Raw genomic sequence first — 23056 nt, forward strand, 5'->3', positions numbered from 1 at the left:
GGCAACCTCCCAAATGCTGCTCTGAAAATGTGGCTGTGCCACGAATGCCCTCAACTCCACAATAAATATGCCCAGGGATTATTCTGCACAAACAACCCATGCATGAGGTTATTTTAAACTAAGAAAAACGATGTCTTCTTGTAAACCCTGCGTTCGTTCCCAGCCAGGGCTCTTACTCTGGCTCTGCAAACTAGGCCATGTGGGTGGGTGGCTGCCCTCCATGAGGAGCGTTACTGACCTCAGTGGCCCTTCCCCAGGTGCCAGCAGGGTCCCCATCCCTGAGTCCTTTGGCCGTTTCATCCTCCCTTATTTCTGGCTGCAATTTTTCCATGGTAGCAGACCCCACGCTGCTCCATGTGTCTGCGGGATGGCCGGAGCTGGTGTCAGCTGCTGGAAGGCTAGGGACCAACGATGGTCTGCTCCGACTCCTGCCAGGAAGTCGGTGATGGCAAGCCTCGTAACGTTTGGTGAGATTTTTCATCTTTTTTTTTTTAAAGCTCCAGCTCTTGGAGTCATGTGAATATATCTGAAATCACAGATTTCATTTACTTCCTTTAAAAAACGGAGCTTCTCAGCCCTCCTGTTAGCAAAAAAAAAAAAAAAAAAAAAGTCTTGAAATGAGGACTCTTATATAAGATATAAAAAAGAAGCCAAAATATGTTTTTATATCCCTCCCTCGCCCCCGAATTTCATATTGTGTCAGCCAGTTTTGACTGAGGTTTTATTCAGGGATTGCTGTGTGCTGAAGTCCAGCTCCTCCCAGGTTTTCCACTCCTGGCTCCCACCAAATACTGTGAGATGTTCCCAGGGGAGCATCTCCCACGGCACCATGGACCTTGGTGGTGGACGCAGCATCCCCATCCCCAAGCGCATCAGCCCTGCCCTCCCCGAGTGCTTGATTCTTGCCATCATGGGACCTGTAGGACCTCGTAGTCACCAGCATCAGCCTCTGTCTTCACCACAATGATGGGGCTGCTGTGGTCACCCGCTGGCTCTGGTGGCACATGGACAGTCACCAGGACCTCAGGGGGTTCTTCTCTCTCACCAGGAGGGCTTTGCTTCTTGAGGTGGTTCCTCTGGTGCCTCTTGAAATGTCCAATGGTGGTGTAGCTTTGCCCACAGTCAGAGCAGATAAACGGGCCCCGGCGGGTGTGAGTGAGCTGGTGCTTCATGAGGTTGGCCTTCTGTGAGAAGCTTTTGCTGCACAGGGAGCACTGGAAGGGCGCCTCTCCCGTGTGGACCCGCTGGTGGGTAATCAAGATCTCCTTCCTCTTGAAGTCCTTCCCGCACGTGGCACACTTGAATGGCCGGTCCTCAGCATGGGAAGGCTGGTGGAGCCGGAGCTGGGCCCTGTCGGGGAAGACCTGCCCACACTTGCTGCAGCGGTTGGGCTCATACTTGGTGTGGACCCGCCGGTGGGTGATGAGGGCGATCTCCTTGCGGAAACCTCTCCCACAGATGGCACAAGTGAAGGGCCACTCCTCACCCCGGGGTCCGAGGGGAACTGGGGCCAGCGGTGGCTGGTGCTCCCGCGTGTGGACTCGCTGGTGGGTGGTGAGGGCAACCTTCTGGGTGAAGGCTCGGCCGCAGGCAGCACAGGGGAAGGGGCGCTCACCAGTGTGGGTGCGGCGGTGGACGACGAGGCGGGACTTGTCGATGAAGGCTTTGGGGCAGTCGGCGCAGGGGAAGGGGCGCTCCCCGGTGTGGATGCGGTGGTGGACTGCCAGCTGAGCCTTCTGGGCAAAGCTCTTCCCACACTCGCTGCAGGAGAAGGGCCGCTCACCAACGGGGAGCCGCCAACAGGGGACAGCCGGGCTCTCCTCATCTTTGCCAGCCACCTTGGCATTGGCATTGACATTGGTATTGGCATTGGTGTTGGTCTTGACACTGGCATTCGTGTTGGTGTTGGAACTGGTGTTGCCATTGCCATTGGCATTGGTGTCAGCATTGGCACTGGTGTTGGCACTGATGTCTTCGCTGCCTCCCTTGTCCCTGCCACGCTCATGGACGCGGCGGTGCTTGACCAAGGCGATCTTCTGGCGGAAGCCCTTGCCGCAGGTGGGGCAGGGGAAGGGCCGGTCACCGGTGTGGATGCGCCGGTGGACGGTGAGGCGTGACTTATCGCCGAAGCGCTTGCCACAGTCACCACAGGGGTAGGGCCGCTCGCCGGTGTGGACGCGCTGGTGGGTCACCAGCTGGGTGCGCTGGGCGAAGCGCTTGCCGCATTGCCCACACCCGTAGGGCTTCTCCCCGGTGTGGGTCCGCTCATGCTTGGTCAGCTCCCCCCGTTTGGTGAAGCCTTTGCCGCAAGCCCCGCAGCGGTGACCCTGGCCCTCGGCATGAGCCCGCTGGTGGTTGGTCAGGTTGCCCTTCTTGGTGAATGTCTTCCCACACTGCCCACAGGCGTGGGTACCACTGAGGGTGGTGGGGGGCTGCCCACCCCCTGCGGCACTGGAGATCTCCTTCTCCCGTGCATGGACACGGCAGTGGGCCATGAGGCCGACCTTCTGGCTGAAGCGCTTTCCACAGGTGGTGCAGGTGTGGGGGGCCTGATGGGGATGGTGGCCCTGGTGGTGCCGTAGCATCTCCCTCTTGCTGCCAAAGTGGTCCCCACAGGCTCCACAGACGTGGGCATTGGGCCGCTCATGGGTTCGCTGATGCCGGGCGAGGTGGATCTTCTGCTGGAAGCACCGCCCGCACACGGGGCAGGAGTAGGGCTCCTCCCCAGTGTGAATCCTCTGGTGGGTCACCAGCACTGACTTCTTCTTAAACTCCTTCCCGCAGGTGCCGCAGCGGAAGATCTTCTCCCCCGCCAGAGTGGATTCAGCCACGATGGCCCTGGCAGCATCCCGCTGGGCCCCCTTGGCGCTGTGGACCCGCTGGTGCTTGACGAGGGTGATCTTCTGGTGGAAGCCATGGCCGCACACCCTGCACTTGAAGGGACGGTCGCCCGTGTGGATCCGGTGGTGGGCCACCAGCTGTGACTTGTCCACGAAGCTCTTCTGGCAGCTGCTGCACTGGTAGGGCTTCTCACCTGTGTGGATCCGGCGATGCACGATGAGCTGCGACTTCTGGGTGAAGTTCTTCCCACAGTCCAGGCACCTGTACGGCCGCTCGCCCGTGTGGATCCTCTGGTGCTCCTTGAGTTGTGATTTGGTGATGAACCTTTTGCTGCAGTCGGTGCAGGGGAACGGTCTCTCGCCTGTGTGAGTCCGGAGGTGCTTGGTAAGGTCCACCTTCATCTTGAAGCTCTTCCCGCACTCGGTGCAGGCATGGGGCTTCACCCTTCTCTCAGGATCACTCTGTGTGCTGTGCTTGCTGTGACCTTCCCCACTGGCCTCCCCTCCAGCTCTGATGGCTTCTTGGTCATGCAGCTCTCCAGCCTGGTCAGCATCACCCTCCTTCTCACAGCATTCAGCCTCTATCTCCTCCTTATGGGATTTCTGGTGGGTTGCCAGGATGTCCTTGTGCTTAAAACTGTCCCCACAAATCGTGCAAGTGTACGACTTCTCCCAAGCGTGGCTGAGAAAATTCTCTACCTCCAAGAGCTCCAGCGTCATCATGGCTGGCTGTTCCACCACCTGGTTCTTCAGAGGTGGGGGCCTGGGAGGTGTTCACTGGGAGAGGCATTGCTGGGAGTCCTCCTGGCCATTGCCACCAGCTTTCCCTGCCTGCCAGGGCTGCTGGGAGGTAGTGACCGTGGGAAAGTGCCAGCGCTGGCTTGAGTTACTCTTCTTTAGATGAAAGCCTATGTTTTTCTTCATGAGGGCTGAACCTGAGAAGGAACCAAGGCAGGTGTTATTGTCAAGGCCAACAGGAAAAAAAAACCAACAACAAACAAACCACTTTTAGTGTGGTAAGCTGTCATGTAGAAAAGAAAATTATAAATAAAAGCCCAGCCAAGCTTAGTTAATTCTAGTAAAACCAAAGGCCCAGAGACTGTAAAATCTAGGAAGGGATTGAAGGGGGTTGCTGGAACTGCCTGGCACAGGCTGGAGTTTCTCCACATCTCCAGGTACTCATGACAAGAAACTGGTGGTTTGGGGGGCTCCTCCTACTGTGCTGATCTCTGAGCAGGAACCAACACCACTTTTCCTTCAGAGGGGTGGTAAAGGCTGGTGGTCATAACCATCAGGGACCAACTCATGGTCATCAGCACCTCTAGAAGTAAATTGCTCCCGGTAAGGGGCATGCCCAGACCCATTTCTGGAGGATCCCTGGGGTGGTGCAATCCCTGCTCTAAGCCAGCATGACCAGACCAGGGGCCAGGGCCAGACACATCTCATGTGAAGAGTGGTCGCTGAGATCATCTGTGCCTCCTTCAGTGCACTGGCAGAGAGGGACCTTCCGGGACCACAAGGGGAAATGTTGAGGATGAGCAAAGAGCTGCTCGTCTCTGGGACATACCACGTTGCTCTCCCCAGCCTCCAGACAGCACCGGAATCTCACATCTGTGAAACAGAACTGCCAATGCATTGTCTGAGGCTCGTCTGGCTGTGCAAACCCCGTGGGGCTCCCGTCCCTTGGCAGGTGCCCATTTACTTCTGTAGAGATTTTGTGTCATGTCCAACTCGGTGAGGGGACAGGGACATCTGGGTCACAGCTGCAGCCAGACAGGCTGGAGGCAGAAGTGAAACTCCCACTGACGTCCTCAGTTCTCTGTGCAGCACCAGGGCAGACACCAGAGCCCGTGCAAGGCTGCTGGGGCTGGTGGTCAGGAAGATACCTGAATGGACAGAGAAGTCCTCCTGGTGTCCAGGAGGACAGCAAGGACTGAACTCCTTCCCCTGTCCCCTTGCCCTGCGGTGGGACTGCTGAAGGTCCAGCTTTGCCTTGGTGCCAGCTTCAATTTGCAGGTTGTCACGCCTGACCCATGAAGGGTGCAGCCACACCACCACCAGCATTATTGACCCAACTGCATGAAAAGTCCAGGCTGAAGAAGAACCCCATTTGCCATAGACTTTCTTCATGGGAGAACCAGCACCAAACTGCCCCGGGAACTTATCTGAGGCAGCTCCTGGGGAGGGCTCCCTGATGGTGGTCCAGCTAGCCAAAACCCTCTCCTCCCCTGCTCCTTGACTCCCAAGTGCCCCAAAGTGATAAGGCATCCTGAGAAGCCCCTGCCCAACCCTTCAGCTGGGCAAAGGGAACCCTGATCCAGCCATCCCAGCAGGCATCCAGCGCATTTGCAGCACCTCTGCTCCTTTCTCACCAAGAGAAAGGATGGGTGTTGGGTGAGATGTTCTCTGGGGACCTTTCAGTTAGGCTGAGAAACGGAGGTTGCTCTTACTCTCTGTGGCGACCAATTTTTCCAAGCCCAGAGATGACTCCGGGCAAACTTTTCCCTCTGGCTTTTCCATGCGCTAGACTGTTTTTCCCGGAGGCGGCTGCATGTCAGCACAGCTGCCTGAATTTTGCTTGTGAAACACATGAACAGGAGCAGCTCCTCAGCTGTTGCTCTGCTCCTTTCACTGGGAATAACCCCCTGCACCAGCACACACACACCGAGACACACACAGGCACAGGCATAGGCAGGCACAGCTCCTCCTTGCAAGGCAGAGGCTGGACCTATTAACTCCTTCCCACCCATGCCTCCATCACTCCTGAAAGCACTTGTCGCACAGATGCCCCAGAAGCATTGTCTTTAGGCAGATTTGAAAGGACCGAAGCCCCTTCTCGTGTTGTGCTGCTGTTCCTGCTCCCTGCATTTAGCCAAGCTGCCTGCTCCCACGCCCAGCAGGACCAGCAGGACCTCTGACTCCACCGGTTGCCTCCAGCCAGGGGAGCAAGCCAAGATCTCTCAGGCAGGATTCAGCCTGAGAAGGACAAGCAAGGCGATTTATCCCAGCCAGTGCAGTTTGCTCCACCACAGCCAACCTTGGCAAACACTCCAGCTTTGTAGCGGTAACCCCAACTTCCAGAGATGTCCTGCTGCTGCCCTGGGATGCTGCGGGAAACATGCAGACACCACGGAGGGGTTCAGCCCTGAGCATCACGGAGGGGTTCAGCCCTGAGCATCCCGTCCTGGCCCCTGACATCCCAGCTCAGCCATTTACTGACCTGTCTCTCATCTCCCTCAGCAGCACGCAGGTCTGGAAGTATCCAAGTGTCATTGGCCACATTTTCTTATTTCTACCCACTTTGAGCTCTTCTTCGTCTTCCAGCTACTTCGTTCATGTCTGCTGGTGCTGACTCACAGGAAGTCTGTGTCAGTGATGTAAAAACTACCGGGGGAGGAGAGACAGAGAAAGAGGAGCTGGGTCAGGGAGAGAAGGTCCTTGGGGGTAGGAAACAGCAGCCTTAAAACCTCTCGGGCATGAGTGGGGGGATCCCCAGCCAGCGCTGCCTCCCTGCCCGTACCCCTGCCTGGCTGCCCAACGCCTGGTCCCCGCACAGGCGCTGCCTGGGCTGCAGGCTCCTGGGAGCTGTAGTCCTCAGAGGGGATGCTGCTCGCCCGCTTTGGAGGATGCCTACGTTTGGTGGCTGGGGGTTGTTATAGGGAAACGCAGTGCCCACGCTGCAGCAGGGTGGAAATAGCTTTTGATTTACATCAGTTCTCTTTTTTAATTGCTATTTTTAGGTAGCTAAACTGCACTGCTTTGCATTAGAAGTCCCCATTACGTACCTCCGAGACCTCACTGTGGATGCTTTCACTCTCTGTTCATGTGGCTGATCCCCTTAGAGTTATGCGAGCAAGAAAAGCCATCCTCTTCTCCTCTTCCATGACCTTTTTGTCTGTGGATGTCAAAACACTTTGCAGTGAGGTGACTTGAAAGGGGACTTTTGGTGAGACAGTGGCAGAGCCCAGGTCTGCATCCTATGCTAGACACAGTGGAGAGGGTCTCCACCCAATGAGTCCAAGAAAATTGTTTCCATGTGGCTGTGAGTCTCCTTGTGAGTCTCCAGCTCCCAGGGGAGGCTGGACTGCCTATTCCTGGGTGCTCTGTAGCAGTTAGCAGACTGCCTGGCTTGGGCTGTGGTTATAACCAGCAGCCCTGATGCCTACAGAAATCCACAGTAAATCCATGGTCCTGCCAGTCTGGGTCACACAGCAGGTGCTGGAGCATTTGGTGGCTGCTGGACATGTGCTAATTTGGGGTGATGGAAAACCCAAGCCATGTGTCTGAAACAAATGGTCGTGTTCCTGGGCACCAGAGCACAATTTTCTCAACTCTCATGTCTTTACCTGAAACTTTTAGCCTGAGTCAGAGCTGGAGCCAGGGATGAGTCCCAACGCAGAGCTGGATGATGCTATCCTGAACAGAGTTTAGCTGTATGGATGCAAGCCAGCTTGGTGCCCTCAGGGCTGGAGAAGTGTCCTCGGCTCAGGTGAATTACTCGTACAGACATAGCCACTTTGCCTACCTGTTTATCACTAGCACCTTGCAGACAGCAGCTCGGGTAGTACAGGTTAAAGTGTTGGGGGGGACACACTCTCAGAATTAGGACGTTTTAAAAAAATAGTAATTTAAAAAAAAATGAAAATAATTGTACTGTAAAAAAGGAGTTCAGCCTGTGTTGGTCATTGCATATTTTGTGCTCCTTGTGTTTTCTGATTTCAAATATGTGCTCCCTGGTGTCACTTAGAAGCCAAACCAATGTCTCCCGACATTGTTATTCAGATGAAATGAGTCCACAACTGTTTCAAAGCATGACATGGGGAAACAGAAGAGAAGGATGAGGGTGGGCATCTGACGTAGGTTGCTTGTGGGATTTTGTGTAGATCCAAAGTTTTGCCTCAGTTTCCCCATCTCTAAAATTGGGCTGAAATACTGTAACTATTATTTCTGTCTTTTACAGGAATTTAGTCTCCTCAGGGGGAAAAAAAAAGTTATTATATCCCAGTTTTGAAACCTTGGAAAAAACAGCTCCAGTTTTCCTTGACCTCTTGGGTAGGAAGTTGTACCCTCTGGATCGCCCCTGTCACACTCCTGGCTCAGAAGTGGCTTGCCAAGTGACCACAAAAAGGAGTGACATTGACATCCTCTTTGGTTCTCTTTTCTCAGTTACAAAATAAAGAAGAAGGACAAAAACCAGGAGAAAGTGGATGTTTTAATGTTCTCTTTTTGTTTTGTTTGGGTTTGTTTTTTTTTTTATAGTTAAGAAAGTGAGGTGACGCAGGCAGATTAAAACACTTGGCTAGTTGAAGGGGAAGCCCCAGGCAAAGGAGAAGTGAAGTCCTCTGATATCTGTGACCTTGTGCTGTTGCACCAGATACCTTTCTTGTCCTCAGTGGGGGTGATACGTGGTGACTCGGTTGACAAATTGTCCTGGTGAAGATCAGGTATGGAGACATCATCTGCCCTAATGCAGATGGATGGGGAGTAGCAACTTAATGCTGCTGTTACGCTCAATTAGCAGCGAGGAGCCTTTGAAAGTGGGGGTCCTGCTCCTTGCCACCATCTGTGCCTGTGCCCTCCTGGGACTGTGAGTGCATGATGAGTCAATTTAGTTAGATGACTTGGGAAAGCACCCTGAAAAAAACAAAAAAAGAAAAAACCTTTAAGAACTTTCCATTGCTGCAGGCAGCTGAGTCTTCTTTTCCATCTCTCCCACCTCAAATTCTTAAGGTCTGCTCTAATTTCTTTTGCAGATATTATGGATCTAGGCCAGGTGAAGACCTCATGGAATGGGGTGGAACAGCAAAGGGTGATTTAAAGTCTACCTGCCACAAAACGGGGCAGCAAGGACATGGCTAACGAGCTGGGGAGACAGACACAAGGGGCAAGGGCTGGGGACACTGCAGCTGCCATTGATCTGGGAACAGATTCATTCCAGCATTTGTAACCATGAACACTGAAAGTAAGGTATGGATCAAGCTCCTCTTAGTTTATATTACAAACACAAGAAAAACAAAATATAATGTAAGAACACAGATGGGCCTGACTCTGATTCTGCTGGGTCCTGGACAAGGGCGGGATTTTTTTGTTACTCTCATCCATGGAGTAGGAGAGGTCCAGAGGTGATGACAGCCCAAGCTGCAGAGCACAGGCTGAGAGCTTGGGTCCCTTCTGGTCCATGGAGAGGGACAAGTTTCTTCAGAAGGTGATTCAGGGGCAAAAACATTATTCAGATGTCCTGAATCACCTCTCAAAGAGCTTTTCTCTCTGTTTTGACATGTGGTGGAGGTGGGAGACATGAAGAAATCTGCATGGATGTTGTGATTTAACCCCAGCTGGCAACTAAGCACCACACAGCTGCTTGCTCACTCCCCCCCCCCGGTGGGATGGAGGAGAGAATCGGAAGAGTAAAAGTGAGAAAACTTGTGGGTTGAGATAAAGACATTTCAGTAGGTAAAGCAAAAGCCACACACACACAAGCAAAGCAAAACAAGGAATTCATTCACTACTTCCCATGGGCAGGCAGATGTTCTGCCATCTCCAGGAAAGCAGGGCTCCATCACGCGTAACGGTTACTTGGGAAGACAAATGCCATCACTCCAAAAGTCCCCCCCTTCCTTCTTCTTCCCCCAGCTTTATATGCTGACCATGACGTCATATGATATGGAATATCCCTTTGGGCAGTTGGGGTCAGCTGTCCCGGCTGTGTCCCCTCCCAGCTTCTTGTGCACCCCCAGCCTCCTTGCTGGTGGGGTGGGGTGAGGAGCAGAAGAGACCTTGACTCTGTGTAAGCACTGCTCAGCAATGACTAACACATCTCTGAATTGTCAACACAGTTTCCAGCATAAATCCAAAACATAGCCCCATACTAGCTGCTGTGAAGAAAAGTAACTCTACCCCAGCCAAAACCGGCACAATGGTTCAAGGTCTGAAGGGGAGCAAAGTCCCACCAGCGTCAATGATTTTCACCACCCCAGGACAGTGACTGCCAGCAGGGATCCTGGGTGACCTTTACATTTGCGTTCACCCTGGCCATCCCCAGCCCCCTCTGGTCATCCAGGCACCGTGACCACAGAGAGGAGAAAGCACAGCCTCTTGCAGACATGAGCAGCCTGGGACACCTTTCACGGGGGGTATTTTAGCCTACTATATCCCCACTCTTATCTGGGGATGTGCACCACCTGGTACACCACAGTGAAGGTCTCATAAGGCTTATCCTTGGCATGGATCTCCCTGCCCTGGGGATGGTGCCTCCTTGGCCTTGCTTGTCTTGCTCCTTGGAAGGATGCTGCTTGGTCCTGGTGCATTTCCTTCCAACCCTGTAGACAACTTTGGACCTTCCTCTGGTGGGCTATGGGATTTCTCTTCTTCAAGAAGCGATTCCCACATGTACCACACTGCTACACTTGTGTGTCTTCAGGGCTTGGTACAGGGTCCCTCCTCACAACGCTCGGGTTTTTTTCTTCTTGTTTTCCCCCCACTGGCTTTGCTGGTGAAGTGCCCTTCATGCACCCTTGCCTTTGTTTTTCCCACGTGGGGTGTACAGACCTGGCTGGGTGTCTGGAGGGTCTGGAGGCCACATGGCCATGTTCTTGGTTCCCAGCTTTCCCCAGAAGAGCGGGCTGATGTGCAGAGCCAGGTGCTTTGCTGCCAAGGAATGAGTGCTTACAGCTACGGTGTTTCCAGCCAGCATATGTTTCTTCTTGTCTTTATTCAGCTTTGTTGAGATTTTTTTGGGGGGGAAGCTCTCACTTCTCCTTCCTCATTTCAATTCCTGGTCTGGTTCCTATTTTTAGCATCCCTTTCATGATGCTTCTACTTTCTGCAAACCACCACACTGTAAACCTGCTGGGCAAGACATGAAATAAAACTGCATCTCAGTGCCAAAGCTGGTGAAAAAGCACATCTAGAGTTGTCATTTATGAAGTAAGTGCTTGAATTGCCCTAGCTACAGTAAAGAGCAGGAACTTGATGTAGAAAGCACCAAACAGAGGTTGATATTGGGACGCCGGTGTTCAGCTCTGAGCCCTGGCATTGAGTTATCCCCTCTGCCTCTGCCTCTGCTTCAGTTCATTTCCAAGTTTTGCCTATATATTTACTTTATTTGGAAGGGAGAGTGTGTGTTTTACTCCCTCTTTCATTCCTGACCACTACTCTGGTTGTAGCCAACCATGGGAATACAACAGGCTTGGTCACATCCGCTGCCCTTTCTCGCTGTTGCACTCTTAGAAACATGCATGCTGTTATTTCCATCAAAAGCACTTATACCCCTTATTCATTCACCCATTTTAATTTAAGCACTTAGGAAATCTCAAGAGCCCTTTCTTTAAAGTACACCTGGATGAATATGTGGCAGTATCTGATCTGCTGTGAAGCCAAGAGTTTGTTCCAGGTAAACTTAAAGAAATTTTTTCAACCTTTTTTCCTGGAAAACAAACACAAATGTAAACAATCCTTTGAATATCTTTTACTTTCATCTCATAATAAAACATTTTGTTTTAGGATAGGGTTGACTCCTTCTAAGGGAAAGAAAAATACCTCCAGCCTACCAAAACGTAAAGCTTGTGTTTATTTTTGAAGTAAGAAGATATTGAAAAATTTTCAAAAGTTTTTGCTGGCTTTACAATTAGTTGTCCTAATTTTCCCCTTTTGTGTCAGCTCGAAGAAGTCACAAATTCATAGTAAAGTGAAAAAACTGCCAGAGGACCAGAAACTTCCTTTCCTCCTTTACAGTAAAATGCTTCTTGGCCCCTTTCCAGCTTATGGTCAAAGAGACTGCCAGGGTGAATTCAGGCCTTTGACTCCTTGGCTGGCATTCAGCCCAGAGTTAGGATGCTTAAATTAGGCACCTAAATTCAAGTGTCTCTAAATTATACCAATAGAAAGAGGAGACCATAACAGGGGGAAAAGTGCTTTAACCCCAGTTTAACCCACCGTGTCCTAAGCCTTAACACTGCCGAGGAGCTGGAGCCATTTCCAGGAAGGCAGGCAGAGCTGGGCTGTCAGTGATGCTCCTACGCAGCCGGAGCTCGACGGCAGTCCTTTGCTGTACGGCCTTGCACGGTGTCTCTGGTGGAGCCTGACCCGCTCTTTGTGGTGGTGCTTGTTTACCAGAATTAAATACTTTTATACTGCTGGATGAGGGATTCACATTGGCAGAGCTACACACCCAAGCGTGTGGGATTAGAGGGCATATTCAGACTGCACAGATGTATAATGCTGCTATTACTTGCCTCCTGTCCAAAATTCCCCTGCAGAATGGGGCTAAACCCTGGGAAATGTCTTGCTGAGGGCAGCAGAATGCCTTTTCTCCTCATACTCGGCATCTGGCTGACCATACTGGCATGCAATAGCACAGACCTTCACAGCCCTGTGCCACTTTCCGTGCTGGGTGCTTGGCAATTAATTTGTGAAAAGCAAGCAGAGTGGAGTTAAGCAATGTTAGGCTGTGCATTAGCAGCTGAGCTGCTCTGAGCCCCCAGCATCTGCAAGGAATTTGGTGAGCAGAAAGGGGCCCCCTTATGTTGAGCTACAGATGGATCAGGCTTATTACTTGCATGGAGATATTAAAATGAAAAGTAGACTGGTATTTTCTTTGCTACAGACTTTGTTCTATATTTAACAAGAAAGTCTTTCGGATTTAAAAGAAGTCCCATTCTGACAGACAACTAATCACAGGGGCTGAAGTGCTGAGCCACAGGAAACCCATGTCAAAGGTTTGCAAAAACTATCCAGGAAAAAAAGGAGAGAAAGGGGCTCAAAGGGAGGCAGACAGTGCTGCAGGAATAGGGCTCCCAGACCACCTGGGCTAGGTGCGTCTGTGGTCCCTGAGAGCATCCCTCTTCCCCGGGACCATAAGATGGGGACATGCCAGAGGGCTGGAAAAGCAAAGGATGAACCTCTACAGGCCCTGCCTGGAACAGGAGCTCCCCATGCTCTGTCCCCCTGGGCTTTAATAGAGACAAGCGACAAGCAACATCTATAGGGTCTGGGGTGATTTCTACCATACATTGCTTCATGGACAGGAGGAAAGTCTCGGAGAGATCAGCTGTGCCCCACTTGTGCCTTTAAGATGCTGCTGCCTGCAGAGTGAGCAAAGGGATGCCGATCTGTGACTTGTTTTCCCATTTTTCCCTTTACATCCATAGGGCTGGGGGGTGTGTGTGTGTGTGTGAGCTACCTGATTTTGGGTGGTCTGTCCAAGGAAACTCATCACAAGCTCCTCAGCTTCTGGTCACACCCAAACCCTTAGCTGGGGACAGAGGCAGGCATGCAAGGGGCTGGTTAGAGGGCTTTGCAATTAAAGATCAGCTTGTAACAATGACTGCACGTGGGCTCACGCTCAGGAAAAGAGCTCTCCTGATTTATCTTCCCTTCCTGCACTTCAGCTCTTGCACACAGATGCAAGCAGAGAGGCTTACAGCTGCTTTTGGGAACACCGTGCTATCTGTGTGCCCACGCAGCCCCTCTCTCCCCTGCTGCCTCCCTCTGACAGCCCCCCACACCCTGTCTCTGTGTCTGGGAGCAGGGAGGGCTGGCTGCTCCCCGAGGAGGGGGGAGCCATGGGGAAACTCGTGCAGGCAGTGCCCGTGGGGTGCAGTCTCTCAGGGGCTGGACATTGCAGGCAGAAGCTCCATTTGGGGTTGGTCAGGGCCATTAAGGCGTACTCATACCCTCAGGATGATGCTCAGCCTAGGAAAACAACAGCAGGTAATGCTTTGAAGAGAGGAGCAAGAACCCAGGAAGGTGCAGGAACACCCACAAGCTCATTCCTCCTTCATCCCGCCATGAGCAGCAAATGGAGTCATCAGCTGCATCACCCAACACAGGGCTTTAATGTAGCCTGAAGTCATTGATAATAAATTAATTTAATACAAACAGGCAAAGCTGGAAGTAAGATTTGATCTGGCTCTAACACCTTCCCACAGGGAAGCCCAGGTTTTCCTGGTGTTTCCCAGGCTCTGTCTCTCTCCTTCATGTTGCTAGATCTGATGCACAACTCATTTTTGCCATCCGGCCAGAGGCTTTACAGTCACCTCTTCCATACTTCACATCCCCCGCTCCTCTCTCTGCTCTTCAACCTACCCCAAGCTAGTTAAAGTTATTATAAATTAACTTGATCGAAGTAACAATTCTTTGTTACAAGGTTTTTTCTGCTTCTTTGCCTGTCCACTCTGACGGGGAAGTTTTGGGCCCCGCAATACTGACTGAATAAGCGTGTGCCCTTGACTGTGCACAATGCACTGCAGCTCAGCTGTGCAGCAAAAGGCTCTTAGTAATCTCTGCCTGCAGCCCTAGGCCAACACTTTGAGCAGGGACTAGGAATAACTAGTTTCCAGGGCTGCTTAGCTTGTAGTTCACAAGATCAGCATTTAGTTTCCTAAGTCTTTCCTCCCCAAAGTGAGCTCACATCAGTGCTGTTCCCAGCTCTCCTGCACGGATTGGTTTTCTGCTCTGCAGACATGTCTAAGGGCGAGCGAACTTCAGCACAGGTATAATGATGGCTTATTCTTGCATGACTTCAAAACCTGTTACTCTCCTAGCAGAAGTTGTCCTCTACGTTCAGATCCTCACTGTTCAGTCTGTTTTATTCCTCAGAGGCCAACACACACGTAGAAATGAGAACAGTCTGTATCTTATTCCACTTGCAAAGCATCTTATCCTATTTTTCAGATGATGAAAAAGGAGAAAATCTTGTGACTTGGTAGGGAGGGTTCTCCAGATCTCTGCTTCCTACTTCTGCCTTCAGTTTGCAGCGACTTGGAGGAGGTTGGTGTCCTTGAAACAGCAGCTCCCCAGGGAAGAGGCCAGACAGAAGCAGAAGAGACAGAAATCAGCTTGGGGTGGAAAAAAAGAGTGAGCAGTGGGGCTCTGCAATGTCCCCCGTGGGACAGCAGTCCTTTTATAAAAGATAGCAATGGGCTGTAGTTACCTCCTGTGCAATTAGCAGAGAGCCACAGGCCAGCACTGCCCACCTCACCTACCCCATCACGGGGGCTGCTCTTATTTTCAGGCTAACACTGACCCTAGAAAAGGAGATCACAGATTTTTCTATGACCTTGTTCAGAAAATCTGCAGATGGGGACTAGTCAGAAGCTTCAGTCCTTTGATGGACTTCTTTCACCTTTGCTTTATTCCAGCACAAGAAATAATAACTTTCAAGGGAGGGACTGTGCTTTGGGCCAGGAGATGGAGTCAGAGGCTCCAAGTGTGCCTTGGCGACAGGCAGTTCAGCTCAATAACCTGGTCCCATGTGGTGTTACCTGGTTGCATCACTTTGGGTCCGGATGTGATGAGAGGTAGCTAAGGTGGTGGTGGTAAGTAAATACTCATTCCCCATGCTGCTAGTTGAAAGTGAACAGATAAAGCATGTGTGAACAGATAAAGTATGTGATACTGAGTGTCCTGTTGCTCACCCAGTTTTCATCCTGGTCTTTTTCCTCTCCTCACACCCCATCTGTGGGGACACCAGGCTCCTTGAAGCCTGGGATTCTCGAAGAAGTTCTCATGGGAACTATCACGTTCTCAAAGGGCAAGTAAACATCCCAGGGCACTTATGTTGGAGCAGATGTTTGCTCTGGCCCCGAAGACCTTCTTATTCCCACCGTTCCAGAACATGCTGAGCGCCAATCAGCTCCACGCATCCCATCGAAGCACGAAATACGCACTCTTGCGCAAGTGCTCCCCAACACAGGCTGTCTCCATCTCTCCTCCAGACAGGTCATGCTGAATGTTGGAGACAGAACTGATGCTGAGATGATACACGCAGATAGTCAATGAGTCAACGAGGTGATGAAAAAAAGTCCCACAGCCAAATTCCTCCTGAAATCTACAGAAACAATGTGCATGGCTAGAAATAGGACAGCAATTGTCTCAAGACAAGCCTTACCTGACCCATTGTGTAAGACGCGAAGATTTCTTTTTAAAAGTCATCAGAGCTTGGATCTCTCTTCGTTAACATGACTTTTACTTTGATTTAACTCCATTGGTTTCAGCTTGACCATGCTGAATTTACTGTATAGATCTGAAGGCAAAATCAGACCTTGTGGGCATCCTTTTCACTTGGCGACTGAGACTGCTCAGTGAATGCTTACAGATGTGGTTTTCTGCATAAAATCTGTGCAGTGGAGAATGGGGCAATGATTTGGATTTTAAGCATTTTATTATTATCTGGGATCCCTTTTAATGGGTTTAGGGAGAAAATGATGAAGGCTATTTTGCTACTGTGAGGATTCAGCTTTGTTCAATCCCCAGATAAATCCATTTTTTCTCATGGAGCTGGGATTATTCCATGGTCCTGATCCAAACCCAGCACAACCATCAGCAGCGGACACCAGAGCTGGCAGCCCAAACTATCTGCAAGGCATCTCTTTGCAGGTGTCCTTGAGGAAGTCACAGGGTAATGTCCCAGGCAGATCCTGGTGGTACCCAAGGAAGACTCCCTTTGCACTTCGAGCATTGTGCTCCCACAGGTGGGACACTGAGGGTGGAGTTTACCTCATGGACGAAAACACCCATTAGGACGTTGTTTCTGTTTCTCACGCCACGGTGCCTGGTGTCATTTGAGATGCCCTAAGATGCCCTTCCTGGCCTCCAGTTGCTCATCCAGAAAGGTCAAGGCCTCCCATAAGGCCTATGTCCTTCTAGCCCTATGCAGACACCTCAGGGCACTTCACACGGTGCCTATGTGTGGGTCACTGACTGGAGCCCTGGGGTGGTCTGGGCTCTCAGCATAGTCAGTGGAGAGCTGGTCAATGCAGTTAGCAGAGCCCGGAGGGCTCTTCACCAACTACATCCATTTGGTTAGCACTGGTATGCATCTTGCTCTGGCATTGTTCACCTGTTGCGTTGTGGGTAGAATGTACTGTAGTTCTCTCAGTGATAGCTTACGAAAAAAACCCCAGAAAAGAGGCTCAACTGTGTTTCCTTTTTTCTTTAAATACTTACTTTATTGAGGAGATATTACAAACTATCAGCCCTGATTCTCCCCAGAAGCTGGGACACCCACACTGGCCATGGTCAATGGTGGAAGATCCAGTGATATCCAGGAAAGCTACTGACATTGACTCACTGCCCTGTCTATGTGCAGGGACACAATAATACAACTGGCAAACCTCCCGTATCAGTTCCTCTTGCTGGTAAAAATCTCTATGGCCCTATGCTAGGCTAATGAAAAAGAAATAAATGCCAGTCATCTGGTGATTACTTTCTCCTCACTGGAGAGGGCTCTGCTGGACCTCTGCCCCTCAGCAAGCCTAACAGAGGCTGTTTTGCTTCGCTAGCTTGGCTCAGCCATATTCTTCCCAAGGAACATAGTTTTCCAGTCCTACGGTGAAGCATCTACCCACCATATGGCCCAGAACCATTTTTCTAACAAGAGTGTCCCTTAGATGCCCCTAGAACATCCTAAACTTGTTGTTTTCCCCCATATGTCTGCCTTTTCTGTCCCAGAAATGAACCTCCACCAGGTCAGGGGGATTTGAGGGGAAGTTTCGTATCAACCAGTTTGGCTACGGTTTATAGGTGAGGGGACAGAGGTAGGCTCCTTCAGAGGCTGTCAGAGCTTGCTTTGCTGTTTGAAATCGTGTCCTGGGCCTGACTATATCAAAGGCTGAGGGAGTCTAAACACCAAAATTACTCTGTGCTTTTGAGGTTTGGCAGTTGTACTCAGTGTTGTGCTTGAGTCACCACAACAAAGCACCTCAACACAATGGTGTCCAAGTAGCTGGTAAAGACAGAGCTCAAGAACAGTTTGTCCTGTTCCTTTCCTTCTCTCCATGCCTCGGTTTCCCTGCTTAGAGAGGCAGCTGCTCCAGAGTAGGCAGTGTAGACAACCAGCAGCTTGGGTCTAAAGCGTGACAGCAGGTAGTTGCCCAAAGTCATGCTGCGTGACTTTCAGATGCCTCCAGGAGGATGCCATCTGCAACATGTCCTCAGAGAAGGAAGTGGTGTGTGCCTTGGGGATGGGGAGGGGGCTTCTTTTCCTGCACAAAACTAGAGAGGTAGAGCTACTATTTCACCATGGAATATTTTTCCACTTGCGTCTTGGATGCTACGTAATACAGCAACACAATGAACCCTAATATGCGTCTTTGCTCTGCAGTGCCCAGGTGGCCACGTAGCAGTGCTGCAGAGAAATCTTGGGGAGTGGCTCAGGGGATTGTGGATTCCCTCCACATCTCTGCTTCACCAGCAGCTTTCAAGACACAAAGATCTATCTGACTAGGGAACACTCAAACAAAATCATTAGCAGTGAGCAATAAAGACTGCTGAACTGTCCATGCTTTTGAGTAGCTGCACAATCTCCTTTACACCAGGGAGAGGAAGGGAAAACATCCCAACAGGGGAAGAGTTTCCAGTTCTCTAGTCCATAAGGTCTGAAGACTGTTTCAACTATTCCTGCTGCTTGGTTTGAATTCCCTAAATCATGCCCAATAAAGTAAATATCCTACCAAGAGCTTCACAGTAACAGGTAGGGAAGCAGGTGGCTGAGAACCAGCACCGGTGTCGCTCAAGCTGGTGAAGTCACTGATGCCTCTGGGACGTGTGGTGGCAAAGCCACCAGCTCATCAGAGATGTACAACTCGATGCTAAGAAAAGCCATTCTCATTTACATCCTTTCAGTGGGGTTGTGGGGGCACAAACCAGAATACAATCTGCTGGCCTCTGGGCTAGCTTTGGAAAAAGTCATTGATTTTGCATAACTTACTTTTAGGGACCTGGCTTAAGCCAATCTGGGAGTGTGGTTTGGGGGATTCAAGGCTTAAAACCCTGGTCTGGCTGGCAGTAGTTTCTTCCAAATCTGCACCATCCAGTTGACTCGGGTCCATCAGCCCAGTAGGATCAGGGTGTGGATCAGAGCTACATGAGGGAGAAGAAGAGAGTTGGCCCTTGCTTTAAACCCTTGCCTAGATGGGAGAGGTTCCCTTCAGCTTTCTCAGAAACACAGTAATGTAATAAAAATAAATCCTGCCTGGTCCTCCTGGCTATATATTGCCCACACAAGACAATTTTGGCATCCACAACTTTGGCAGGCTTTAGAGGCGCAAGCATACCGTTACGAAGGATGCCAAGCTCTAATCCCTCCATCTCCAAGTGCTCTGAGGAGGCTTGGCTCTCCAGCCCCATCTCACAGCTGTGAGCAGGGCATACCCTGAGTGTTGTACTCTGAAAACAGCAGCAGAGGACCAGTCTCCTGCAGCACTCTGCCCCCTCGACCTCACTGTCCCCTCAGGTTGACCTCCCCACCCCCAGATACTGCACACATAAGTCTGGCAGAGTTTGTCTCCATCCCTCCCCTTTCCCAAAGGACTTTCCCCCAGGAGTAGGCACCAGACCCGCTCAGCTCTCCTCTTCGCTCTTCATGGGGGCCAGAGCTGTCTGCTCAGTGTGGTGGAGTCCACTGCTGGTCCTTGTGGCCTCCCCCCGTTTTGCACAGGGAGCAGTTCCTTCCCGTGCGTGGATTTTCTGGTGCCTCCTCAGGTACTTCTTCAGCCGGTAGCGCTTCTCACAGACCCCGCACTTGTAGGCCCCACCTCGGGAATGGAGCAGCTGGTGTTTAATGAGATGACGCTTCTGAGGGAAGCACTTCCCACACTTGGTGCACTTGCAAGGCCCCATGCGGACGTGGATTGTTTGGTGCCGGAAGAGGTTGGCCTTCTGGTTGAAGGTCTTCTCGCACTCAGGGCACTGGTAGGGCTCCTCCTTGGTGTGAATCCTCTGATGCCGAACCAGATTGGACCGCTGGGTGAAGCTCTTCCCACACTCGGTGCACTTGAAGGGCTCGCTCATGTGGACTCGCTGGTGGCGGATCAGCTTGCGGTTCATGCGGAAGCTCTCCCCGCACTCGCTGCACTTGTATGGCCCCTCGCTCGTGTGAATCTTCCTGTGTCTGGTCAGGTTTGATTTCTGATTGAAACTCTTCCCACATTCGGGACAGGGGAATATCCGTTCACCCTTGGGAGCTCCTTTTGCTGAGGGATCTTTCTTGGACCTGGATTTCTCCTGGTTGTCCAACATCCCCTCTTTGGTGGGCTGATAGCATTTCTTCTGCTTCCTCTTCGGGCTCTGGCTCTCCTGGTGGCTGGCCTCCACACCAGGTTCCTCTTTAATTTGGATCCTCTCGATAGCACTGAAGTTTGGCTTCTGCCCATAATACATCCCAAACTCAGTGCTTTCCTGTGGCTCTTCCTTCACATGGAGCATCCGGTTACTGGCTATGGGGACTTCCCGTTCATGCTGCCCATCAGCATCTTCTTCCTTTTTAAGCTGTCTCCCCTGTAAAGCCACCAGTGGGATCTTTGGATCAAAGAGCTTTCCATAGTCCGGATTTTCTGGTGGCTCTTCCTTGATGTAAAGTTTCTGGCAGGCTACTGCAGTAATGCTTGCTGTGGCATCAGTGGGTGGGTCTGGTTCCTCCTTCATCTGGATTTTCCAAGGAGGGCTTTTTGGATTAGATTGGTTTCTAGGTATGCTACACCCCTGGGCTACATCCCCTTCACGGGACATATTCTCCAACATATTATCCTCTGACCTGAAGGCAAAATCAGGCTCCTCTTTAATCTGGATGACCCGGAGAGACACACCATTGATGTGTCCCTCGAGCGGCTTTTGCTTAGCGTGGTTCCTCTGGTGGACGTTGAAGTACCGCTTGGTGCTCAAGCTCTTCCCACACTCCGTACAAATGAAAGGCCCCCCGCGGAGGTGTATCTTCTGGTGGGCCAGCAGTGTGGCACTTTGCCCAAAGCACCTACTGCAGTCAGGGCATTTGAAGGGCTTCTCTCGCTTGTGGATCTCCTTGTGGGCAGTGAGGGTCCCCTTCTTCACAAAGCTCTTCCCGCACTCGGTGCAGGCGAATGGCCTCTTCTCCGTGTGGGTCCGCATGTGGATGTTGAAGTAGATCTTTGTGCTCAGGCTCTTGCCGCAGCGGGCGCAGAGGTAGGGACCACCCTTGGCGTGTGTCTTCTGGTGGGCGGCCAGGCATATCTCCAGGCGGAAGCAGCGCCCACACTCCCCGCAGCAGAAGGGTCTCTCTCCTGTGTGGATGCTCTGGTGGGTCGTGAGGTGGCCCCGGGTGGTGAAGCGCCTCCCACACTCCCTGCAAGTGAAGAGCTCCTCTGCCGTGTGGATCCGCTGGTGTCTCTTCAGGTTTCCCTTCTTGCTGAAGGATTTGCCGCACTCCTGACACGGGTGGGTCTTTAGCACCACGCGCTTAACCAAGTCCTTCATGGCAGCAGCGCCCTGCACCCGGTGGTGTGTGGTGGGGCTGCCAAGCAGCTGGTAGGTACAAAAAAGCCACAGCGTTATGGGGATGGACTGCCTGGGAGGATACAAAAACCGTCAGGACACATACATCAAAGTGTACTTTAATGGATGCACTTTATTCCCCATAGGGGAAAGGGTGCTGCGGTTGTATGCCAGCTCTGGGCCAACAAGGAATGTGTGGTCTTCCTCATTTCTCAGCCTCCTTCCACCTCAGCTTGCAGACACAATGTTTGTAACTCCATCTCCTGCCTCCTCTGATCTCCTGGAGAGGCTTCCCTGGCATTCCTGGAGACACGGATTGCCGGACTGAAAAAATAAAGGGAAAATTACTCAGTCATTATTTCTTCCCCACCTCCTGTGTTCGCTATGTAAACACAACGGGTAGCACCTTGGCTGCTCCATGGGAGACTGAACCTGAGACCTTTGAAGTCACAGGCTCAGCTGGACTCCAGCAGAGAGAGCAGGGACAGGCTAATTTCCCCTGGCGATGGGGGATCTGTGACGCGCTTGCTGCTGCAATGACACTGAGGTTTCAGCTCTGCTATTGCTGCGCTAGTGATTTAGCCCCAGCATAGTCCTCTGTCCTCTTACCAAGAAGATTTATAAGTAAATAAGTTAATTAATTAATGCACTTTGCAGTAATTGTTGTAATTAGTCCCATTTTTGAGGAGTGACTGTGCAGCAACCAAAATCCCCAAAACCTAGAAGAAAACCAAACTGGGCACCATTTGCAAACTGGGATGTGCTGCTTTGTACTGGCAGACCTCCGTGCACAGGAGAAGACAGGTCAGTGGTGTCCTCAGTGGGCAGCTGGAGAAGCGAGGCATGGAAACCTTAAGTGACTTTGTCCTTTTCAAGAGGGTTCAACTGACAGCAGGGTCTGGGTCCTACGTATTTCCATTAGGGAAAAAAAAAAAAAAATCAGGGCCAACAGAGATGTGAGCAACATCTCCTATCAAGACTCTGAATTGCAGCAGGGAACAGAGCCAGAAAGACTGAGGGGAGGAAGACAGTGGCGTTGGAGATGACTGTCAACAGGAGTACACGTGGCTGGGCAGGATTTTACTGACGGTACTGATGGCACTGACGGCTGAAGGTGCTGCTGCCAAAATCACCAGTTATGGGGCAGGCTGCCAGCAAAGAAAGACACGGGTTGTCAGTGAAATCTGTCCCTGGAGGTCTGGGTCGCTGGGAAGGCTGTGGCTGAGAAGATGAGTCCCTGGGGAGCCTGTCACCAAGGTGTAGGGGGCTGGGGAGGGGGGATGCCAGGGATCAGGGCACGAGCGATGGGAGATGTAGAGTATAAACATCCAAGCACAACGGCGATGCACAGTTTGCAGCTACACGCTCCTCAGAGGAGAGAGGTCAGAGTTGTAAATGAAGTGGGAAGCTATGTCAGATTTCAGAGGACAGTTATAACAGGGAAAGTTACTTCAGATTTAGTCGTGCCGCTTCTGTTTTCCTTTCAGCTAACCCATCTGGATCCCCACTGATGCTGGTAAGAGCCACCACTGAAGTGCAACGGTGCTCCTGCCCAAGCTGAATTCTCTATGCTGGTACAGAGGAACCACAGGAAAACAAGAACAAAAATAAAAACCAAAAAATAACTACCTGCAAAATTATACTGAGCCAGGAGAGACAAAACACACCCACTTGGAGCAGGATCTGGGTCTAGTGTTTGCTAGTGGAGGGGAGACTCTGGGGGTCCAGACCGCCTCCCTAAGTGGGGGGGCAGCTATGTGACACCTACAACTGGTTTTAATTCAGCAGACAAAGCCTCAGCGTTGGCCAGGCTGCAAAGAGCACTCAGAAAAGTTCAACAGTATATTTTTACCGAGGAAGGTCATCAACCCCCTGAGCGGGTAGTGGATTTAGCCTCCCGCCACCAAGGACCCTCCTGTCGGGTCTGGCTGATGCTGAGGGGACGTGCTCAGCCGCAGGCGCAGGTGGAG

The 23056-nt window shown here is 51.4% G+C and overlaps 2 protein-coding genes across 2 annotated transcripts; both read right to left on the reverse strand.

Moving 5' to 3' along the window:
* Positions 1 to 908: 908 nt before the first annotated feature.
* Positions 909 to 20234, reverse strand: LOC127012708 (zinc finger protein 585A-like). Its single transcript, XM_050890941.1, has 4 exons — positions 19185 to 20234; positions 3427 to 3587; positions 2005 to 3282; positions 909 to 1788 (listed from the first exon to the last, which is right to left on the reverse strand). The coding sequence occupies exons 1-4, from the start codon at positions 20043 to 20045 to the stop codon at positions 909 to 911; spliced, it is 3180 nt and encodes a 1059-aa protein (XP_050746898.1). The 5' UTR covers positions 20046 to 20234.
* Positions 20057 to 21068, reverse strand: LOC127012709 (gastrula zinc finger protein XlCGF49.1-like). The gene is made up of 2 exons (XM_050890943.1): positions 20374 to 21068; positions 20057 to 20138 (listed from the first exon to the last, which is right to left on the reverse strand). The coding sequence occupies exons 1-2, from the start codon at positions 21066 to 21068 to the stop codon at positions 20057 to 20059; spliced, it is 777 nt and encodes a 258-aa protein (XP_050746900.1).
* Positions 21069 to 23056: the final 1988 nt, after the last annotated feature.

Source organism: Gymnogyps californianus, chromosome 2 (genome assembly GCF_018139145.2).
Source record: "Gymnogyps californianus isolate 813 chromosome 2, ASM1813914v2, whole genome shotgun sequence".
NCBI lineage: Eukaryota > Metazoa > Chordata > Aves > Accipitriformes > Cathartidae > Gymnogyps > Gymnogyps californianus.

Bases quoted from the DNA above. Each gene is read 5' to 3' on its own strand.
- LOC127012708 (XM_050890941.1), bottom strand. From the start codon at position 20,045: ATGCTCCATGTGAAGGAAGAGCCACAGGAAAGCACTGAGTTTGGGATG. The intron at 3,588-19,184 runs TGAGCGGGTCTG...CCACCTCTGAAG, and splicing joins TGAAGAGCGAAGAGGAGAGC to AACCAGGTGGTGGAACAGCC. The intron at 1,789-2,004 runs TGAGCGTGGCAG...TTGGCGGCTCCC, and splicing joins GTCAAGCACCGCCGCGTCCA to CGTTGGTGAGCGGCCCTTCT.
- LOC127012709 (XM_050890943.1), bottom strand. From the start codon at position 21,068: ATGAAGGACTTGGTTAAGCGCGTGGTGCTAAAGACCCACCCGTGTCAG. The intron at 20,139-20,373 runs GTCAGAGGATAA...TTTGATCCAAAG, and splicing joins GAGCCTGATTTTGCCTTCAG to ATCCCACTGGTGGCTTTACA.